The 24,678-nt window shown below is 30.8% G+C and overlaps 1 protein-coding gene across 8 annotated transcripts in view; it reads left to right on the forward strand.

Annotated features, from left to right (window-relative positions):
• Positions 1–24,678, forward strand: part of LOC105670671 (diuretic hormone receptor-like) — a 35,854-nt gene that overhangs the window by 7,224 nt on the left and 3,952 nt on the right. For 7 of the 8 annotated variants that reach the window (XM_067357420.1, XM_012364315.2, XM_012364316.2 and 4 more), the window contains 6 exons: positions 995–1,358; positions 20,664–20,853; positions 21,226–21,319; positions 22,494–22,587; positions 22,822–22,902; positions 23,920–23,996. In XM_067357420.1, the coding sequence (XP_067213521.1) occupies positions 1,088–1,358; positions 20,664–20,853; positions 21,226–21,319; positions 22,494–22,587; positions 22,822–22,902; positions 23,920–23,996 (807 nt within the window). In that variant the 5' untranslated portion in view covers positions 995–1,087. Of the gene's footprint in view, positions 1–994; positions 1,359–11,306; positions 11,399–20,663; positions 20,854–21,225; positions 21,320–22,493; positions 22,588–22,821; positions 22,903–23,919; positions 23,997–24,678 lie in introns of those variants that run through there. The other variant, XM_067357422.1, reaches the window with a different exon arrangement.

The raw sequence follows: 24,678 nt of genomic DNA on the forward strand, positions 1-24,678 counted from the left end.
TCGCCGGGTGATAATTTGGGATAACGTAATATTAAAATCTTCATAAAAATAACGTATTAATTAAGCCGAAAGTAAAATAAAAATCAGACGAGTTATCAAATTATTCAAGATAATAAAAGTTTGCGTCAATATTACCGACAGCAAATATCAAAGAATGGAATTATTATACAGTTTATTTCGTATAATTATGTAACTCCCAGTGAAGTCTCGTCGTCGTTCATCAATTACGACGCAGAGAATAATTCCAACAATAATGAACTTCGAGTAAATTCCGCGAGAGAAAAATTTGTTAAGACATCTCGTTAGGTTTGCTGATTTACGCACATCTCGTTCCAGGCGCTGCAAAAATGTTATAGAATATTTAACAAGCATGTACATATATGATGGATTTCGGATGTTCCTAACAATTCACGGACTTATTTTTTTATAAAGTGGGAAAAGACGTCCGCAGCTTAATACAATCTCTTGCGTCCATAATAGAGTAACCCCTCGTTGGTCTCGACATTAAGGATGTATCGATTTCTAACCGAAATTCATAAAATATTTGCGATATAATTTTTTACCACTGCGAATACTGTGAAAAAAGGCAGTCTGACAAGAGTAGAATATATAAAATATTCATATAAGAAAACTGATCTTTTATTATTATATGTATATTGTAAAATTTACTATGATATAATACAAATAAACCTTATAAAAATATAATTGAAAATAAAGTAACTGCAAGCGAATTGAATACAGCTTCTCTGGATTCTCAATTAATTATATACTAAGAAAACTTGTACTAAGAAAACCAGAAATTCCGTTTTCAGTTGGAATTAATCTGAACTTAAAAATTCACGATTCACATTCAATATAGTCTAGATTCAAGAATATTCAGGAAATGATATTTCACGAACTATTATTTTTTAATCAATCAAGTTAGATTACCATTATAAACGTATTTTAAAACGTGGAAGGATTTAAAAGAACTCCATCTTCTTTTTTGTTCCAGATTCATTCGCCTACCTGAGTCGAGAAGTCTCCGTGCGGGAAGCAGCGCGACAGTGTGTTGATCCGATGATAAGAGGGGTAACAGACACCAAACATGACCCCGTTCTTTGAGAATGACTCAAAGCCGCTTGTCGGCGATAATTACGTGTTAAACATTCTGAACTATATTAACGATCTGAACGACTCGTACAACACCGAGCACATAAAGTGCTTGGAATTTCATCTGAACCAAAACAAATCGCAGGAGCAGCAGGAATGCGAAGTGAACTGGGACAAAATACTGTGCTGGCCGGAAACGTCTCCCAACACCTTGGCCACGATACCCTGCTTCAATGAATTCAACGGGATACTTTACGACAACACCCGTGAGTACTATGTGTCACTTTCATGTATAACCAAAATTAGCGGAGACACTTGTTTTAGCTTGTGTCTGTTGTAAGATGCGACTTCATAACGGTTAATTAATTTGGCTAATACGAGAAATGTGCTACACGGAAAGAATACGTCGAAACCTACTAAATTGCGAGAAGATGTTTATCAAATAAGCAACTCATATTTTTCCTTTTCTCTAAACCACACATTCTTGATTGTTTCGTGGAAAACAATGTTAGGAATCCATTTGCTACGAGCTCACTACATCGGTGAGTTTTCGTGTTTCTACTGCGTGATCGCGTTTTCTTTCAAATTGGAATGTATGCGGAACGTCCATGTAGAAACAATGTTTGCGTAGCCGTATTATCATACGGTGTTCCAATAAGTTCCGCCATATGTATCGAAGATACGTAAAAATATCTTGGATCAATATTTAATTGGATTGGATTTCTAGTGCATTATTATATGCGCGAATAATCGTATTATCATACATGAATATTCGATCACAGAATTCTGCCTGCAACGATTTGTAACAAACAAAAGATACAGAAAAATTTAAACTTTTTTTTTCCATTTGCAAGAATTCTAGTTATTGTCACCGTGAAAAAGTTTATTCTTGCTTATTCCATGTTTGCCAGCACTGTAGTAAGCAGAGAGCGGAGAACTCCCGTTCTGCGCGGAGGAGCACGTATCTCGACGTTAATCTATGTAAATTGAATAAAATTCTTAAATAAATAACAATTGTAGCATGCAAATACATTTTTTCTTATATTTTATCGAAATTTTTTTTGCGAGAAAAATTGCGTTTATAAACGTGCGAGATTATTGAGCTTATTTTCTCGTGTTTCTCAAAAATACAGATTTACGCACGAGTGGAATTGCACAATTCGATTTCACAGGCAGAATTTTGCGACTGAATTTTTCAAGTATATCGCCGATATCGATTCTGAGCTTAGGTGACGGATTAAGCCTGTTCGGTACAGACCATCTCCCGAACCTATCTCATCGAAGTTTATCAATATGTAATATTGCACTCGAGGGAGAATCCGCAAAACGAGTTTTAATCCAGATTTGGTCGGAACGAGTGATAAAGCTGAGGTTAATTAAAGTTTTCTAAACGACGCAATATTTTACACACAGTATAATACGCAAATACATACAAATTACTTGAGAAGTAAGAATATAATAAAACTCTCTTTTCTTCACACAATGTGAAATTTATCAAATCTAAAGGAACAATTCTAAATATACATATTAATTTTTTTACAGTCATAATTGTTACAAGAATCAAACTTGCATTTTATAGCGAGTCATTTATTCGAACACTTTTTACTATTGCTCTTTGATTTAAAAAAAAATTATTTTAAACTCCCAAGCATTTTTCTCGTTTGGTCGTGATGGATGTCTGAAAATAGTATGACTGAATCTGAAAGGAAGGGTGAGTTACACTCGGACATTCGTGAATTATAAAAGCCTTTTCTTCGTTCTCTGCAAGTTAAACACAGTGAAACACACTGGAAATAGAGAACTAGAGCCGGCAGCGACAACCAATCTCTTGACGAGGCAACGGTAGTTTTAATTTGACTTTAGTTCCAACCAGTAAAACCCTTCCGGCTTTGACTTCACAGTTTGGTTCATCCGATTTAGGATGAGGGTGATCTAAAGTTCTTTTCTTTTAAGAGACGTACTGATCTCTTAGACAATTTATTTCTGTCAATCTCGCAAATGAGATCTCTTTAAGTAAAAAATTTTAGTTTTAAAATTAAAATATTATTTTCTTTATTTTTTAAACAATGTAAATTTTTTAATTAATAATTTTCATTACAATTTATAACTATAATTGTCTCAATTATAAATAATTTAATTGAATTATGATTGTTTTCTAAATTAGGTTTTTCATTAAGTTATTTTAAATAAAGAAACTAAAAACACAAAACTAATTAAAATAATTACATCACAAATGGTTACATGAATTAAAATACTAAGTTGAGGAGTGTTTTGAAAAATTAAAATACTTTAAAATCTATTGTTCTTCAAATATTGTTTAACAGACAAAATCACAAAGTGTTTCATTATTCCGAGAGTTTTTTCCCTGTTGATTCGCGAATTTAGGGACGTATAATTCAGGTCGTAAAGAGTCACATAAAACGTGAGAACAAATCGCAGGGGAGATGGTGCGAGACGAACGAATGCTCTGGAAATATCGATTTTAATTAAAGCGCTAGCCCACAAGCGCGCGTGTTTGTTTTCTTCTTGGGTGTGAACTTTAAGAGCTTTATCCGTCCGTCCACGTGATACAATTTCATGTGAACGCACAACTGATACCATCTGATTTTCGCTGAATTTGACATCTTACTATCGTGGTATTTCAAATTCAAAAATGACACGTACGATATATGAAAGATTAGAACACGCGCGATGAGAAGCGACGTAAAACATCGATAAAAATGCATTTCGATCTTCTGCTGAGATTCTATACATCATTCAAGTATACAGTATTGAGTAATAAACGTATTCGCATAGTGCAACATTTTTAAAAATTAAATCAGATTGAAATCTGAAAGAGATTTTTGTTAACTTATTCAAAGATATTTCTTCAATACATAAAACTATTGTACAATTATTTTTATATTCTGAAAGTCTCTCGGATTAGTATTAAAATATCTCCACATTAAATTTTTTTAATTCAACGCTCAAGGATTTAAAGAAATATTTTATTATTTGTTTAATTTTATTAAATTTTTAATATTTATTTATTTATTTATTTTTATCTTTGTAAAATTTGTTGAATAAATTACACAAGTTCTTCGTGTAAAGATCTAAATCTATTGATTGTAATAAAGTAGGTAAAATTATGTTACTTGTGTTAATGATTAGAGAGAGAGATATATACATAATAATAAAACTGCTACAATATAATCTCCTATAATAGCATTGTTTCGATTAAATAATTAGTGACAGCTATTTGGTACGAGGGTGAAATTATTATGAAAACAAAGGGTTAATTCTGAGTAATTTGTCGCGGCTGTAAAGAGAAGACTTTAATATACAACCGATACATAACAGTCGGCAGAAGGAGAGAATCCAGAACAAACCGCGCGCGCTTGTGTTCTGCAATTTTATAGAGATATTGAATGTCAATTCACACTGGATTGGACGCCGATGCATGGCTACATCTCGAAATGCATAAATGCATTATCATATCGCGGCGCCAGCAACGGATTTATCGAGTTTATCGATCCAAGCGATTATTTATATCATCGACTATTGAAGAAATGCAATTTAATTATGAATTAAATTAAAACACGATTTTTCTTCTGTATAATCTGTTTTACCGTCATTTCTGAGGAAATATAATTTTTATTTTGCTGTTTATCAATATTATTTATGTATTTAGAAGATGTAATTTTTTGTATCAATTTTTTTATATGTACAACTAAATCTAATTGGGCGAAAAGAAGCCGCTTTTCTTAATATTTCTTAGTATTTCTTGTTGTTTTAAATCTCCAAGTGTTTTTGAGTGCTACTTTCGTGAGAAATTTTGATGGAAAATTCTTAAGATTATTTCCGGAGCAGTTGCAGTCTAATTAAAGCAAAAGCTGCTTTTTCTCGTTTTCTATGATATTAATTGAAATTCGACCAACTAGACGTACTAATGACGTTTCGTGTCGTCCTGTAAAATTTCCAAGATAAAAATTATTATCAGCACAAATTCCCTCAGTACTGACTCTTTCAGTAATACGCCTACGTCGTGTTCTTTCTCAAGGGCATTAATAATGGAATAAATAAAGTGGAAAAAAAGAAAAAAAAATAATTTAAAAAGAAGGCAACAAAGAACGGCAAAAACATAGAAGAGAAAAGTAAAAAGCAAAATGCGGGTAGAAGAGAGAACAAAATATAAGGAATTTATAGATAAAAATAAACAGCGAAATAAAAAAAAAAATGGAAAATGAAAGAATTTCGAAGAAAGCAAGAAAGGGTGAAGTAAAATATAGAATATCTAGAAATAAAATTTAAGTAAAGAAGTAAAGAAGGAATAATATATGGAAAAGAAATAATTTCAGAAATGAATAACAAAAAAAAATAAAAAAGAGAGAAAAAGATAGAATTTATTTATTTGCGTATTTTTACTCGTGTGACTTGTTTACTATACTTATAACTTTTGAAAATAAGTATCTCTGTACTTAGTAAGGATTGAGTAGCGCTATCAAATCATTTTCATGACTTCCTCTTAGTGGAAAATTAATGACGTTTATTAGAGAGAAGGAAATTATGGCTTAAATTTCCTAGGGCTCCGTTAATTAATTTGCGAAATTTGAGGAATTAACGGATAAGAGGTAGGACAGTTGCGTGCATGAATTAATGATCAATACAGGCAATCAGTTAAAAATTTGCAAATTCGAAAAAACACACACGTGGTTTAATACTTTCTATCTATTATCTCTTCCTTTTAGAGAATAGAGAGATCCTTTTAAAGAGAAATTTTAAGCCTGGATTAAACGTTTACACATTACAAATGGCAAGTGTAACCTTCAGTGAAACAATATTACGGCGCGTTCTTGTTGCGATTAATGTGGACTTGGTCAATATTTGTTGATAAATATTTGTCCACCAATATTCCCTCAAATATTTGAAACGGTAGAAATGGTCAAGCGATGATGACGCATGATTTTGCGTGAAAAATGTTATTATTTTTTAATTTGCTCCGCAAATTTACAAGATAAATTACAAGATTATTACAAATTACAAGATACAAGATTATTTATTAGACGATATTCTTAATTTTTGTTAACATTCTTTGCTTTTATGTCAATGTAATATGTACATGACAAAGTCCATAAATTCTGTATCCGTTTAGGAATCTTGCAAAAATCTGCGACATTTTAAATTCTTATCTGTTAGAAAGACTTTTGTTGATTGATTTTTAAATGAACTCATTACATGAATTAATTTGCTACTTTTAAAACACGATTTCTCTTTATTCGTTCTCTTATTGATATGCAAATGATAATCGGAAATCACGGCAGAACAAATGTTATAATTTGAAAAGATTGCAAACAAAAAACTGTGTTTCTATTTGTCTTTTTTATCTTTTCTACATTTTATATTTATTTCTTAATAAATAATTATTGAATTTAACTTAACTTTAAAAATCATAAAGCTACAATGTTTTAAATTAATATTGATCTTCTAATTACAAATATCATATGCTAAATTTAAAAAAAGAAATATTCCACTTATTTCCAACTCAGTAAAAAATAGAGAATCTTTTTGTCTCGTCGAAATCTTTTTAACCTAAAAACGTTATAATTTTAGAAATTATTGCAGAGAAATTTTAAGGATATTTTAAAAGGCAAAGAATGAATATATTTATAAAGCTTTATTTGTAAGAAAATCAATTTTAAAAATTGAGAAACAAATAACATATTTATACGTTTTTACATTTGAGTGACTTTTAATTGATTTCGTATCATACGAGTACATCGTTGATTTCATTTGAATTCATTTCCATAATTAAAATTTCCATTATTAAAATATATATGAAAAGATGGCTTTTATTGAAAAAAACGTAGAGACTGTTATAGATCTTTATTTTCAATATTAATGTGAAAACGAATAAATTTATTATGACAGAAATATGAGAACTTGCGAGATATGCTCCGGATAAATTAGAGAAGCAGTTTATTATAGGTATTGATGATTCCGTGTCTACATCATAGCGGAGAGTAGAACTTCATAGTACGGGACAAAGGAACAAAGAGCATACTCGGCAACATACCGCTCACGTTCTCCAAGAGAAATGGACGGAAACAGCAACTCAGCATCTGTACAAAAGCTGAATTAAGGTTGCATTTGTGTCTTGCAAAGTTCTGCGTAAAAGCAAAATTAAAATTAACGTTCATCCAACTAATTTGTAATTTTTGTACTTTTTAAAAGTACTAGTGACATCAGTCAAGCTTAAATATAAAAAGCACACGCATGCTCATACCAGCTATGTCTATTATTATAAACTTGTCGCTGTATTTTGGCCGAAATTGAGAATACAATTCGGCCATGATTGGATTCACGTCTTATCGCGAGCGAACGGCCATTCGAAAATCGATGAGGCGCGACAACGTCCGCAAGCGAAGGACCTACCTCAGGGAAATTCAAAGCGAAAATGACGTGTGGGATATAAGTTCGATAACTAAAAATCGTAAACCAATTTGTTTCGACGAGTCAAGCAAGAGAAGTTTGTGTTCATTTCTGCGACGTGCTCGGCAAAGCGAGAACTGTTTCGCGCAATGTCGCTTGACAGCAGTAACGTTGTTCCGCTTCACGCTCGTTTCTCCTTTGATGATTATATTGACACTGCTTCATTTGACTTTTACCTTCACATTTAAAGTCACGTATTTCCGATTCGAATGCGCAACATCAAAACATTCGTGCGTTTTTATTGTTTGCTAAAAAATTCAGAATTGTTTTTTTCCTTCTCTTCATTGATTTAAAATCGCTTAATCTGTTATTGGTCTGCTAATCTTACAGGCAAGGCATGTACTTAATTAAATTTCATTTTGTTCGTAATAAAATTTTTATCGCGTAATGAAATAGTGATTATTAATAGATTAAAATCTACATTTTCAATTTCCATTATATAATGAATAATATGCGAGATTTCATTTCCATTAAATAATAAAAGAGGTATTTTAACCGTTTTAAAATTCTACGAGAAGATTGAAAACGAATATTTTATTTTTATTTTGATAAAGGAAACTTTACTTCAGTGCGTTTTCGACCAAACATATCTGCAAGTATAAAAATATTCCCATACGGTTGGATCCGCTTTACGATACTATGGACTGCGGGGGGGAGGAGTAGTAATTGGTTTACATGCGGATCGAGAGGGTTGGTTTACCATTGCTGTCACCCGAGGTCGTTCAAAAAGAGCTCCGCAGTATCGCTGCGGTGGTTGTTTTAGAGGTATTCTCGGTGCCGACGTAGAAAGAGCCACTCCACTCCTTCACGACCTCGAATTAAATTAATTAAGACGCTATCCTCTCTCATAGCTAACGCAATCATCTGCGTGAGCAAGACTGTAACTATCATGTAGCAAGATTTGAAGAAGGCGGGGATATTTTTTCGCTTTACATCCAAATTCAATTTCGATGCGATCACAAAGAAGCATTTGTCTGAACTGATTCAATTTAAGTACCGATAGGCCAATTAGCGTGCTTTGCGATGTCTATTTGCCGACGTAGCTTTGTTATTGCCGTCCGGCAATTTGCGACAGAAATCGAATCGCAGACGAAAAAACGTGGAAACGTTATTTGAAGATATTATATTTTTTTTTTTTTTGACACGTGAAAAGCGAGGATCGCTTTTTTACAGTGTAGCAGTTTGCTAGCAGCACATCAATATTTTATCAATTATTTTATCGCAAAACGGGTAATGCTATATAAAATGGAAAATTACATTTTTTTAACACTGAAAATTTTATTCACGCCGAATTTACTTCAAAGTTAATTCATTCGAGACGTTCATGATGCATACACCACAATTTACGCACATTGAATTTGATAAAAACCGGAAAACAGATTTCTTTGAAACTTTATCCGCGGCTTTTCGCAAATAAAATTACACATCTCGCTCCGATTCATCAGCGCACTCTCTTTCTCTTCCTCTTTCTTTCACCTCGCATTCAACGTACGCACAGCTTTACTACAATTAATCAAAGCGACAAAGCTAAGCTCGCTGCGCTCGTGCATTTAATGATTTGTCCGTCTGTAAAATACAGTGCGACGATGCAGAGAATGATGCTTTGCAGATACGTTCTTGCGTCACTTCTGTCCTATTTATTAGTCTTTCTCTTTTCCCTTTACGCGGGTGCGTGTTTACGGGTGAGCTTTGCCAGCAGCATTTTACACGGCTCACACCCCGGAGCGCTATTCTCTTTCTACGGACACACATAAGAGAACTACTCGTTTCGCATTAAGTGTCACGTACGCAGCGTAAATCCGCACTGTCGCTGCTAATAAATTCCTACAAACAAGTCTCATCAATCGCCGAGATTGCGCGATCTAGTGCTAGAAAAAGTAGACAGTAAAATGGAGCAAAAAACTCTAGTTTCAATTAAGTATTTTCGTCATCTACTAATTATTGCGACAAAGTAGAATTTAAAATTTCACATTTTTATCGCAAATTTGCTAAACATCCATCATCGATATTCTAACGCATCATCTATCAATTCCTTACATATTTATTTTATATATTGACGTTTTAGAATGAATATTTCACCATGTTATTAATTAATTTTTTTAATTTATAAATTTATTATTTACTACAAATTTATTCAGAAATCGAATTGAAATACTGCGCTACTTAATGTGCCAACATAAAATTATTTTATTAAAATTCTAGATTATTTATTAAATTACTGTTTTAAATCCAAACAAGCTCAGTAAATTGGAAGTACATTCACTGGTTTTTATTTCTGTTGTTATGACAACATGTCGAAAGCTGGCGATTTAATTGTCACAATTCTCCGGATTTATTTTCGCTTCGATATGAATGTCATTATCGGAGCTTGCGTTATTCGTAAAGCAGCCAAGTTTCAGTCTCGATACTTAACTAACTATCGATAATGGAGTTATAGCTGATAGTAATGCATCGATTTTCACTGTCGCGCAACCCTCTCCTTCTCTCTCGCGGCACTCACAAATGTTCGCAAATGCAACGCTAATTTGTGGCACGCACGTGCGCATGCTTCTAGATCGAACGAGTAACATTATTACACCGTGATAATGTTCTCCTAGCAGGGTTGGGCCATTTTGCTCATAACAAATAGCTCATAATAAAGGTTTCATTCTAAATTAAAATTGATTTTAGATAATCTATAATTTGCTGCAGAATTTGATTAAATTCCTATCTACTATTTATTTTATGCGCCGTACAACAGAAAATCTTTACAAAATCTGTAAATACACGTATTAATATATATTTTGTATTAAATGAATGAATTTATTTAGCAACATTTAATACCTATAAAATAATTTTAATATTAATTAAATATACAAGCTATCTATAATTTATAAAATTTAATATACTAAATAGTAGATTTTAATAGCACGTACATATTTAATAATATTAATAATTTTATGCTAATTTTGTTGGAAGATAAAAGTCAGATACGCTAATGAGCTTCTATCTAGACATAAACCACTTATTGATTCGCTGCATGAACTATCCGTTGAATGTGTAATATTCTCTCGATTTAACATTCTAAGCACTAGATGGTTATCGCATTTACTGTGACAGAGCTTAAGCTGAGAATTGAAACTGTTTACCGTATTATAGATGTCAGCCCAATTGAAAATATTTGCGCGCTATTTTCTCCGAAAATTATTTTTCTAACAAATTTTCAAGGCTCTTCACGCTTGTAATAAAGCGGTCTCCTTGTCTTTATGCAAAGTTTATATCGGCATCTTAATTTGTTCCAATCGATTAAAGATTGATCCTATAAGCAGTGTGTCAACACGCGATTACATCGTAAATACCATTCACTCAACTGTGACTTAAGATTAATTCGTATGTACGTGCGTTACTTTCGCGGAAAAAATAGGAAAATTGTATACCTTGCTGATTTGCTGCTTTTCATAATTTCGCCAAGAAACTCAGAAGCACTACTTCCTGAAAGATGTTATCATCGATCTGAACAATTCCTGGACTTCCCATAAAACAAGAAAACAAATGGTCTAGGAGCTTTTCTTATTATAGTGCCGTGCTCTGAATTGCTGTCGTTTTCATCTCCCTGAACGATCATCTAGAGATACAAAGAAGAGTTACGTTCGACCGATATCGCTTCGTTCTTGTTTTTCTAGCTCTCTTTTATTTACGTTGGTCTATCGATCTGTTTATAAAATATAACGTCTTATCGAAAGTACAACGTTTTACACTTGGTCCAGCGTATACTTGATCGATTTTTATTTCAAAATTTGTTTCAACACACATTCCGTCCTGATGGAGTAAACTTACCCTGTCACTGGTACATTCTCAAGTAAGAAATTAATTACACTTTCGTCGGAAATTCCGCATAGCTACGACGAGAAGCTCTTTTTTCTTTTACGAAATAGTTTCGTGCATCAATTAGAAGTCGTGCACCGAGTTGTTTCCTGTTTTGCGCTTACCTGTCTGCAAAAGTCATCTTCTAACGAGATGTTCAGTGAGAATATCTTAAAGTTAATTAAAGTCAATGTTAAAACAGTATTATTGCTCTCATGATATTTCCGTTCTGCTAAAATACCGGGAAATTGCATGCACTTATGCCATTTTCATCGCATGCGAATTGTCGAGCGCACTGTTGTGGGGATTAGAGTTATTTTACATGATGATCATTCTCGAGGATAAAGCTTTGTGAAACTCACTCATTGTCAGTGCATAATGATATGTGAGAGAACAAAACATTTAATTTAAAAATCCATCTAAAATATATTAAAACACACAAAAGTATATTAAAACACACGCAAAATCGGGAATATGTTAATACACACCAAAATTCATTGAACAGACGCAACAAATTTTCTGAATTATAAAATGACACCAAAAATTACTCACGTATTTTACTTTTTATTTACAAAATAAATTCATGAAATTGGAAAGCATCATTGTATGCGTGTGTATAATTTTAAATTATTGACTAGTAAGATATTAGTCAGTAATGCCAATATTTCTAGATCAAAATTATTGTTGAATGGGATAGTTTTTTGTGGTCAAACATATGAACAATAATAAAATAAATGAGTTTTAAGAACACTCTTTGTATACTTTAATGCACGAATTATCAATTAAAAACGAAAAATTTATAAATGTAAAATTTTTAAGAGAAATTAAAATGTTATTAAATGTTTCTGCTTTCCATTGCAAAATGCTAGACATTATTATCTAACTAACAATACAAAATTTTTATTACAAAAGAACTTTGCTTTGTGTATCGTTATTAAATTTCCATAAAATTTTGATTTTAGACATTCTTTGTAATTAATTCTGAAATGTAAAACACACCTATTTAAAATTCTCTCAATCCAAATTAGCATCTCAAAGAAGAAACTTTCTACGAACGAAAGTGCAAAAGAAGAGAATTAACATACATGTTTGATAATATAAAGCGGTGTTTATTTGATCAAGAATTTTCAGAAAATTGTTTTTTATTACGGACATTTATTACAAAATAAATCCTATTTCTCGGTATTTTTATAAGCTTCTAAAAAAGAATATCTTTACTTAAAAAATAAAGTTTTTAAATTTTTCCCGAAAGTATTTTAGCATAAGCAAAAAAGTGTACATATAATACACAATTTTGTTATAAATATGCACTTAAAGTTGAAGGATAAAGAAGGATAAAGATTGGATAAATAGTTGATCCATATCATCAGTTTGAAAAAATTTATATTTTTTTTAAAGCATTTAAAAAAACACGTTTAAAATTGTAATATCGGTTTTTTTTGTAAATTATAATTGAATTGTTTATATTTGATGATCGTAAATATTTGTCCGAAAAAAAAGGTTTATTTTCATATATGGATTAAATAAAAAGGTATAAAGAGAAAAATCAGTGATATACAATACAATTAGCACTGAGATGCCTCAGATTATTCGACAACCGCATGCATATAATATTTTTTATTTTTTGCTGTTTTGGAAATTAATATTGCAACGCGATCAGAATGAGAGGATAGCTTCAATGATATACAGAGAAATTAATATTCCAAACATTTTCAATACTTAAATAAACAATTTATAAATATATATATTAATTTAGATTAATTTGATTAAAAATGTATTTATATTATGAAATTATATTATATATATATATATATATATATATATATATATATATATATATTATAGTTTAATTTATTTTCTATAATTAATCAAAAAATTAAAACTAATATACAATCTATATAATCAAATAAATACAAAATTGACCATTTATTTTATATTTACATGCAACTAAAGGGGATATTTTTCTTTTACTTTATTAGACGAAGCTTGTATCGTATAGCAAAAAGAAAATAATTTAACGATGGAACATTTATAACGCAATATGTTTTTCGATAAACGTGACATTTTAAAAGACTGCTGCACTTTAATTATTTCATAATCAGGCCTCCATGTCGTGGGAAGATCAAAGGATGTGGTTTTATTATACTGTTTGTGCTCGGATGAGATACAAATCACCATTTGTATTATTAGCAAAAATATACAGCAATAACAGCGAAACCAATAAACTTGGACGATTGGATATCGGTTACTGTTGAATATCGAAAAGATAATTAAAATTGCACTATAGTGTCAAATTTGTTCAACATAAAAGCACAAAGAAAAATATCTATTACTAAATATTACATCTATTTAAATGCAAATATTTAATGTTTTTTCTATTATCTTCAGTTTTACATACATATTTTGTATATTTATATGTAAAAAAGTTTTTTAATTTAAACAAAAATAAATTATTTTCTGTAACATAAAAAAATGTAGTTTGACCATTCTAAATTGATAATACAATTTAATAGTAATTAAAAATAATTGTTTTGCAAAATTTATAATTTTTAAAATTTTTTAACCTTTTAAAATTAATTTTTATGTTAATGAGGAATGATTTTATTATCTCTTTCGAATTCTGAATTTATCTTCACGATATTTCTTAGAAAATATTTTATATTAATCATAAAATTAACACACAAAAGTTAATATTATGATTACATTTGCATGTAACCAGATAAAGCATTTTCTTTCTTCTAGATAAATTTTATACTATATATATATTCACACACTTGTCAACATTTTCTGCCATTAATTCTGCGAGACGCTCTTGAACTTTCCGATAACAACTTACAATTCGTCTTATCAGTAAACAACATTTATACGTTTAAACTTTGCGTTCCAATTTCTCGCATCTCAATTCTAGCACGATTGTTCTAGATAATGCGGTACATTTCTCATCATTTCTTATCCAATTATATTGCACAAATAAAAGTTGAAAATGGTCGAAGAGAAATGAAATGTTTTATAAAGATTGCATTAATTAGAATATTCAATGATTTTTATTCGAGTAAAAGTTATAAAGAAAAAAAATTAAAAAAGTACAATTAAATAATTAAAAAGGTACAATTAATAAAATAAAAAATATAATAAATAAATTTGGAAATCGCCAGCAAATGAATCAAAATGTGCTATATATTATTTTTGTACAAAGCTTTTATTAATGAAAAAATTTTATTGTATATAGACGTCATAAATTTGATATTATTTTTCTTTGCCAAAATTAAACAATGAACAATTAAATATGAACAATTAAATAATCTTGTTTCGAAAGCGTGTCTGTTAGAATATAGATACAAAACATAGAATTTTATTACAAAAAATTAAAAATATGTTTATAAAACACTTTAAAATAGATACATTAAAAGACGTCAAATTTTTTTTCAATGAACACAATAATTCTTATTAAAATTTAAAGATGACAATAGAATTTTTTTAGTTTAAGATCAGCTTGTATGTAACAAACTTTTTGATTAACTTAACATTAGAAAAAAAGTACTTCTTATATCGTAAATTTTAACCTATTGTAAACTTAATTCGATCTCATTTTTTTGCAAAAAGCCAAGCGGTGTCTTCTGCATTCTTTGCGCTTGTTATTTCACAAGCGTTGCCACAGATCCTTTCAGAAAAGACCGAAAGAGATGTATAGGGTGTCCAACAACTTGCAACTGCAATTTCAATGATAGATTCCTTTATTAAATATTAATTATTTTAATGGATTTTTTTAAATAAAAATATTTTTAAAAATTGCTTTTAGCCGGAGCTTTTTAACTTTTAATATATGTTTTTTTTAACATATGTTTTTTACAGTTTAAAATTTGTTAAAAACACATGAAGTAAACGTGATTTTCTGATTTTTCCAACTTTTTTTTATTCAAACATAAACGTACTTGATATTTTTTGTAGAGAAATTAAGTTCCAACTAGTTCGCAAAATTAAACTACATCGTTAAAATTAAAAACGCTGTTAGACAAGAACACCCTATATAATGAGTGTGTGAAAGGAAACGCGAAAGAGGAAGGACGTATCGCTGATTAAAAGTTGGAGCGACAGACGTTTAATCGAATTTCAGCATCGCCGAAGTATCGTATTACCACAGAAGTGCAGTCTGAAAGGAACAGTCGATATTTATTAGCGAAGTAAACGCGAGAAGCTGGAAAGTGTTAAGGGAATACTTGTATGTACCAAGCGCGCGTGCTATTAATGAGATCGTAATTAAGTTGCAGACTTGTCTAATGATATATCGGGCCACGTGACAGAGTAAATCATGCAAGAATCTCATTTATATTATGTTTCATTAACAAGTTTGATTATTATTCTACCTATTAAACTTTTTCGATCTAGAAAGATGGGAATATTTTATGTGACATGTATATAAAACTATATATTGTATTATATAATCTTGTAAAACTATAATGTATTTATGACAGTGTCAAGTTTGAAGAAGTTTTAAATAATGCAGAATGCTGTAACTGGATTCTACATGCAAAAGTTAATGAAAAATATAAAATAAAATTTTTTCATAAAAAGCTTCTTGCAACAGAAGAGAATGTTTTTAAAAATTAGAAAATTATTCCTTTTCCCTGGTTTCTTTTTTTTTTTGCTCACAAGCTAAAAAACTTGAATAATCTTTTGCTACAAATCATAGCAGCGAATTTTAACCACAAAAAGATATATTGAGATACTTTTTAATTTATAATTATTAACATGCGTGATAAAATTATTAAGTTGAAAAATATAATTAAATAAATACTCATGTCATGCAATATTTTTATATTTAAAATTATTTCTCTTCAATTATTTCTCTTTAATTACGCGATCAGTGAGAAAAATTTACCTTGCGTTCTTTATATATTTTTTCATAAAATAATATTTTTGTTTAATATATCTCATTTTATCGGACATACCGTATTTTCCAAAGTGTTTGCTCCAGTAAATTTGTGAAATAGCATCTGCTCCGATTTATTCGTACGCCCCGTTATTGATTACTGAGTTGTGTCGACACCTGGTAAGCGTCTACCACAGGTGTATCCCGGCTACGGTGCGTATGGAAACATATAAGACCAGTGCCAGAGATTATGCTTATTTGTGATACGCTCTTCGATTCGCTTTTCGTCTTAAATTCATGATTGCCGTGGAGCGATAAATTTCAAGTTGGTCGTATTTTTAGAAGACTTATATTCATTTAACATACCTGTTTCTCACTCGAAATACGAGTTTGACGAGAAAAATCTGTTGCTCTCCCTGGTTTATTATCGTTTTACAGCATTATCTTCGACTATCACTTTTTACGTATATAATGATGCTTACATATATAATTCGCGTACTCTTACGTATGCAGAATATATATAGAAATACATTTATATATACAATATATAACACAGAAAATTATTATTAAATAAATCGCTGAAAAATCGCTTTTTTTCCAGACAAAAAGTTAATAGCTTTTTTGCTGGATACTAAGAATATTTTTGTTACCTTGCTTTTTTCTTATTTCGAATATGAACATATTGATTTTATCGTATTTAATTATGTAAGGAAATTACTGTATTTCGCTCAATTTGCAAACATGTATTCAATTACTGCGAAACAACTACAGTTATTACTCACAACAGAGAATTTCTCGGTTGCCCTTAGGAAACTAACCGTGCGCATGAGATTGCATTACCGGTATAATATCTAATTATTACATTAAGTTTATTCTCGCTATCGCATATCTATTTCTTGGTATGTATTAATTAAGCTATTAATTGAACTAGCAATTTTGTTCTCTTATCTCTAATCAATACGGATTTAATTAGAAAATAATTAAAATATAATTACAGTAATTATATTGCTATTGTATTTATTAATTTATTTAGGGGAAAATTTATAATTATACCGTTTGTGTATATAACCACGAATGCAATTTATCTTTAAAATAAGTTATTATTTTTACCTCCTGTTTTTATGGGGAGGAAACTCGATAGGATCGAGTCCCGAACGAATGAACGAATCGCGAAATTTAGGGCAAGTGCCGAAATTGAAACAAACTTCTCTGGCGGTTATTCTAGTTACAATACATATTTTAGCAAATAAAGAACACCGACAAATTCGATTCAGAGGTTTCTTTCTTTTAGAAAAGCTCGAAGCTTTCAAGGCACTAGCGGCTTGAATGCAGCACATAACACAAAGCACGAATCAATTATATTTAAATGGCTTTCGCAGTTCGAATCAAATCAATATTTTCTTCAAATGGAGAAAAAGAGGCCAGCTTTAGTTATAGACGCAAAATAATTGTTTAATTAATATTATTATTGTTTACATTAATCAATGAGTACAGTTTTTAAGTGTTAAATGAGCCACGAATACATAAAATATCAGTAAATCCATTTTATACTTAATAACTAAACTTTAAATAAAGGTTTTGTTAGAATACGGTTCAAAAACTCATTAAAAACTTTTGGCGATTGTTTTCAAATAATCCTCGCAATTTACAACTTCAAATATGTACGGTGAGTTTAAAGTCTTCTCACCAAATTTGCGAACGTATTCTACGTTTCAAAATTAACACAAAAGAATTTATTAAGTATAGATTCGAAAATTATCTTTTTGAAATACAATCAGTTTTAATTATGGCATAAATTATAACTTCGAAATTGACATGAGAAATAAAATGAATATGAAGGAACTTATTAACAGTTCTGTCCGTTTTTTTCTCTCTTGCACACAGACTTGCACATACCAACGCAAATGTTCAAGAAACATAGCAACGTATATATAAAACTCGTGCGATGTCACAAGAAGTCCGCTGGGAGCATTTAAATGTGTGTGAGATAGTCACACTGATGCGGCGTAGCGCGTGTGTGACTGCCAATAGAGACCACTTCGAGCATTTGCCGTGAAGTGAAACTTCAAATATGAGTTGCAATATCTCCAAAAGTGATAGTTACAAGATTCATGTTTATTAGAACTTTTTTTGTTAACTTTAAAGTGTGCAATTCGCTTGCAATTTTGCGACAGGGCTCGAAATTGGCAATTTCATTCAAGACATTCTGTATATTTTGTATTATAGTTATATAAAAATAATTGTGTAAATAAATTATATAATTTTAACTGTACATATTTTATTAATGTAACAATTATAAATAATAAGAAGCTATCAGAGCTGGGTTTATGCTCAATTTTATTAATTACTAATTAATGTACATACACGAAGAAAATTTTATATCAAAAATTATTATGTGCGGCCACGAACCGTGAAGAAATTATAAAAATTTTACTATATTTTTCGCATGTGAAACATAGTGAAAGTTTTCGATCCGCGGCTACTGCCTACATAATAATTTTTGATATAAAATTTTCTCCGTGTACGCATATTGGTTTCGGTCATCATCAGTGTACAATTCACAAAAATTACATAATTGAGTTAAGTGCGTCATTTCCGAAATCAACTTCTTATTGTTGGAGGGCTCTCTATTTGATATCCGCTACATTATCCCAATCAAAATCGTAATTGCACTGCAATTTATGGCAGATAATAAGGATAATGAGAATAATTTCGCATTGCCGAAACTGTATTTACATAATTAGCAATTAATAAAGATTGAACATTGTAACCCAATTCAAGCTTCTTATTATTTTAAACTATTTGATTAGCAGCAGAGCCCGTATTTAAATTATAACTTTTGTATTTTATTAAAGTGTCATATATATTTATTATTTGAATATTTATATGTATTTTATATTTACACTTGGAAACTTTCTTGAGATATGTTCGTTAAAAGGAACTTCTAGGGAAAGTATTATTCAGTTTATAAAATTACAGCTCTGGTTGTGAATTAATAACCCACATTGTGAAAACTTCCAGTGAAGTGTATATCGTTAATATCTAACAATAATTATGAAACTTTATGACGGTCTCCATGACTCTCGACCCACCCGTTATTGTTCAAGTAGTTTTACTCAATAAATTGAAGCGTGCAAACGAGTTTTGCCAACTTTCTACAACAAAGCATCATTACGAGTAGTCGATCATTATTTTGAGAGAAGCTGTACATCGCCGACCTTCTATTAATAATAGCGAGAGGATTATAACCAACATTGTTACTCAAAATTCGCGCTTTAAATCAAAACTTTATGACTTTAATCTCTTTCAAATCTGAATTTTCTAATAAACAACATTTTATTTTGGAAATAAAAAGAGAGGCGCTATAGATTGACAAGCAGAATAATTTTAAAATGCAGAAATTTATATATATACTTATATATTTGTAAAACGTTAATGAATAATCCTAAAGATAATTTCAATTTAATATCACTTATAATTGCTCTTAAAAAAATACTCATTTCTGTTGCGACCTCGCTGGCCTGCCTCCTTAAATGCGCACCTTTGCCCTGGGATTATCTCGTACTAAAGTGATAAAAGTGGAGATGATATCCAGCTATCGTATAAATTTTATTTAGCAGTCAACTTGTTGATAGTCTTCTTAAGCCTCCGAGAAACATCATTCTGTTGGTTTGTTAGTTGACGGATTAAGAAAGCTATTAATAAGCGACACATTAACGTTACTTCTGTTGCTGTTGCTGCTATAGCTGCTGCTGCCGTTGCTACCTCTGGTCGCTTCGGGGGCGACCTTTTTCTCTTACGATATCGATTCAGTCCAACCGTTTTCTTTGTGGTTGTGAATAATGCAACACAGGCGATATCCACATCGTGATCCACAGTCGCAATGCAAGATTGTGAAATATTACTAGCGATACCGAGAATCATCCCTCGGATTCATGACGTATCCGAAATTTGCATTTAGATAACGACGAGACGCATACTGTCGCATCCATTAAAAAAACATAGTCACGTAAACGTTTCGCAGCAAAGAAAAAAATAGTAAAAAAACTAGTTTCCAATATTCAATTGCGAAATCGCACGATTTCACTCTTAAATGTTGGCACGTGTCTTCCCATTTTATCTAGCATGTGTATTCGATATTCTAATTATTACATTGAACATCAGAGATTAAATATTTTTATCTTTTTGTAAAAATCTTTTCTAAAAGAACTTAAATGTTACACAATTAGTACTGATTATTCATTTGTATTTTATTTCGTTCTAATGAAACTTTCCCTGAAAAAGTTTCAAAGTAAAAATATCAACAATCGAGACTTTAATATTTTAATAAAGTGCTCGAGGGAGATGAGGACGAACGCAGAATATTAACTGAGATCGCTTACGCTTTCAGAAAACGCAAGTCGGTGGTGTTGGTCCAATGGGACATGGGACAATTATTCCAATTACTCCCTGTGCCACCCTATGCAATTGCCCGGGGCTATTGAGTCCGGGGTCGAAATCACGACTACATTATATTTCATCGGTTACAGCCTCTCCTTATTTACCCTGATAGTAGCGGTCTGCATATTCATTTATTACAAGTGAGTAGAAATCTGATAATCATAATATAACATTTTCCCGATTTATTATTATACTTTATTTGAAGAGGATCGAGCTACTAAAATAGCACCCTTGGCGCTTTGAGTGCCACATGAAAGAAACTTGTTTTAAATTTTTTACTCGTTTTACGCGTTATGATTTTTATAGTTTTGTATGTCAATACCTTTTACAATGCGCTTTTCACGAGGTGTGTTTTAGACTTATAATTTAATTTGAAATATTAATAAAACTCGATAAAGCGTAAAGAAAAAACAATGAAATATATTTGCTTTTTATTTGGTACGTTAATTTTGTTATTTGTAATTAATAAAGGAAAATTTCTAATTTTTAGATTTGTTATTATCCTTTTATAGAGAACTACGGTGCCTCAGAAACAACATACACACGAATCTAATGGTGTCGTATATCCTGACTGACTTGACATGGATCTTAACTACTGTGATGCAGGTAAACAACCTAATAGTCACGTCGACCGTGCACAGGCTATTAAATTGTTCAGAAAAGGAAGCCAGTGATGTGTTGCTTTTCAACAAATACAAGTTTCACAAGACCGTATTATATTACATATTTGCGATGCATGTTACACAAATAATGTCATAGAAGTCTTGGTAAATAGTGCAATATTACAAAAGGAAAACAGTATTGCATACTGAAGTGCTATGTAATGGCTAAGCTTTTATCTTGTACGATTTCAAAGATATTAGCGTGTGACGTTTTAAATTTTGAATTCTATATTGACAGATCGTATAAAAAATTATATTTTTTAAATAACATTGATTTTTTATAAATTTTTACTATTTTTGTATATATTTTAATTTTTTATATAACGTTAAAACATTATTGCGTTTACAAGATTGCTTTGTTAACACAGTTAACATCATAAACACACATTTCAACATATCATTATTAATTTCATTTCGTTGTTAAAGCCGCATTTTCATCGCGAATCTTCATTTATTTGCAGCAAAATATTAATTAAATAAGTGCTTTTTGCATACTCGAATTGCAAATAACGATGTATTTAATAATGCATTGACTTTAATTTTAAAATCCCTTTTCTCCAATTCAAACATTTATTATTAACAATTTTGACGCAGTGTGCAAAATCATATATATATATATATATATATATATATATATATATATATACAATATATACATGGTGTGAAATTATTTTAAATTTAACGAAGCGTCTCGCTTCTGTGGTTCATCACATTGTAATATTAATTCTACTACCCTTTGACCGTTAAAATTAGTTTGCTATAAAGAGCAAAAGCAACGGCGAGAGCGAGAGTGAGAAAAAGGAGATAGATCAATTCTGCCGGAACAGGCGTGTTACGGTATTTTAGATGACTACGGTATTTTAGAAACTGTTAATAACACAACAATGGAACTCATATGCAAAACACATACTGGACGCTTCGTTATAAACATAGTCAGAGTTTCATAACGCTAGCGTTGTTTTGTCAAGTCTCGTCATGTTTACTTTAGCAACGTTGACAGCCCACGTAATTTTACTTGCGCAAATTGTTACAGTTAATTTAACAACGTAATATTAAAAGCGATTTATGCGACCGAGTATTACTTTCATGTTAATATGAATTGTTCCTATCATTTCCAGGTGTCCATGCAACCAAACATCCCAACCTGCGTGACACTTTTCTCGCTTGTTCACTATTTTCATTTAACGAACTTTTTCTGGATGTTCGTCGAAGGTGAGCATTTTGTACACGTCACGCGTATTATACTTATCCGTTGTAGTAGCGTAATATCTTGCTTTGAGTGCGAGCGTAAAAGAAAAAATACCGTCACGAGAGCGTCGCTTATATGCCTGAAAAAATTTTTATTTAAAAAAACGCGAGATTTACATTCTAAATATTACTATACTCGCTATTCATGCAAAAAGCAATATTGTACGTTTTTTAAGCTTGAATGCTTAATGTTCACAGGTCTGTATTTGTATCTGTTGGTCGTGAAAACCTTCGCCGGCGACAATATCAAGCTGAGGCTTTATATGGCGATAGGCTGGGGTGAGTAGCTAACCTTTTAAAAATTGATAATTACTTCCGATTTGCATTATTCATGCGACAATATTTTACTAGACAATCAGTATAAAAAACTTTATTCCATAAAAATGAAATTCTTAGCATTTCGTCATTAACGAAAAATAATTTAAGGTAGATTTTAGAATTAATTTCGAGTGTTATTTAGTACAAATGTTAATTAATTCTATAACAGTACTACATATTGCGAAAAAAACAGCAAAATTTGCATATTAAAGATTGAATTATTATACCTCTTTAAACACTTTATCGCTAATTTACATAGAACGTATTAAGCCTTAAAGTAGGTTAATTAATTGTTAGAATCCTCTACTAATAGTGACTTCGACAAACAAGCAAACAGGAATTGATTGCAGACGCCCTATTAACCAAAGTCACTATCTCTGTTTGAGTATGCGAAAATAGCACTTTGACGTATTAAAACGATGTTTTCTCTTGCGTTTAGCTTTATTTTTATTTCAAAAATATTTATGAATTATATTTATAATTCTTATAATTATTCATTAATTCATGAAATATTCATGAAGCATTTTAAATTTATATATTATGTTAATTATTATTTGCTGGAAACCGAGTTAGAAGCAATGTGTTTAAATTAATAATTAATATTGAAAAATATTTGCTCTGGGATTATCGAGCAAACACAATAGTACAATGCGATTGCAGAAGCACGAACCTTATTACAATACTAAAACCGAATAACAATCGAAGGGCGTGCCTTCAAAGGAGCAGAACAATATAAATAGAAACATTATTTAATATTAATTTTGTTAGAATGTAATTATTCTTTTCTATAATTGATAATTTACAGTCATTGGACGATCAGTATAATTTATTCAACAGCTTCAATTAAAATATAGCTATGATGATAGGGAAAATATCGTGTTGTACTCGCAAACAAAATTGGCAACTAATGCATCAATAACCAAATAAGCTAATTAATTGATTAAGATTGATTGTGATTAAATAGATAAATAAATTCAGGTGTTCCGGTGCTCGTGATAGCCGTGTGGGCAATCGCCAAGTTGCTGGGTCAGAGCGTTATGAATCAGGCCAACCAGGTATGAATATAAACGAGAGCGTTCACGGATGCGAATCCGACAGCGAATTTCCGTCTCGCGAGAATCTTTCATTTCCCGACATCTAGGGCTGATAACGGAAGGCGCCGAAAGTACCGATCAAAATGTTAGCCACGCTCAAGCTATTAACGCCACGCCAAGTATGTGACAGAGATGAAATGAGATAGGAAGCGAGAGGAAGGAATGGCGTGTGTCCACGTGGAAAATATAGATGGAAGAATTTCACATGAACATACATCATTAAGCATGTATATGTGGATATTTGACGTGATGTTATTTGCTCTTTGACTTTCGCTCGCACAAGAAGGATCTTTATTGATCCACGTGTCCTGTTGAAAGTGTACAAATTTTATCCATCGTGATTTTGTCCGTTAAAAACTCATTAGAACAGTCGCTATTTCAAATTAATATATTCAAATGTAGAAATAAGTAACATCAATTCTTTCAATACGGCAATATAACAGTGCGAAATATATTTTATATATATATAATTGTACGATAAGGCTTTTTTTTATATCTTACAATTCACCGTTTTATATTTCACACAAATACTATACAGATTATTATTGCGACGTACAACGTGTCATGATGAAACTATTTACGACCATTTAGCATATGCATATGCGGAACGCGAAACGCGGAAGATTTGATTTCGCGGAATGCC

Source organism: Linepithema humile, chromosome 6 (genome assembly GCF_040581485.1).
Source record: "Linepithema humile isolate Giens D197 chromosome 6, Lhum_UNIL_v1.0, whole genome shotgun sequence".
NCBI lineage: Eukaryota > Metazoa > Arthropoda > Insecta > Hymenoptera > Formicidae > Linepithema > Linepithema humile.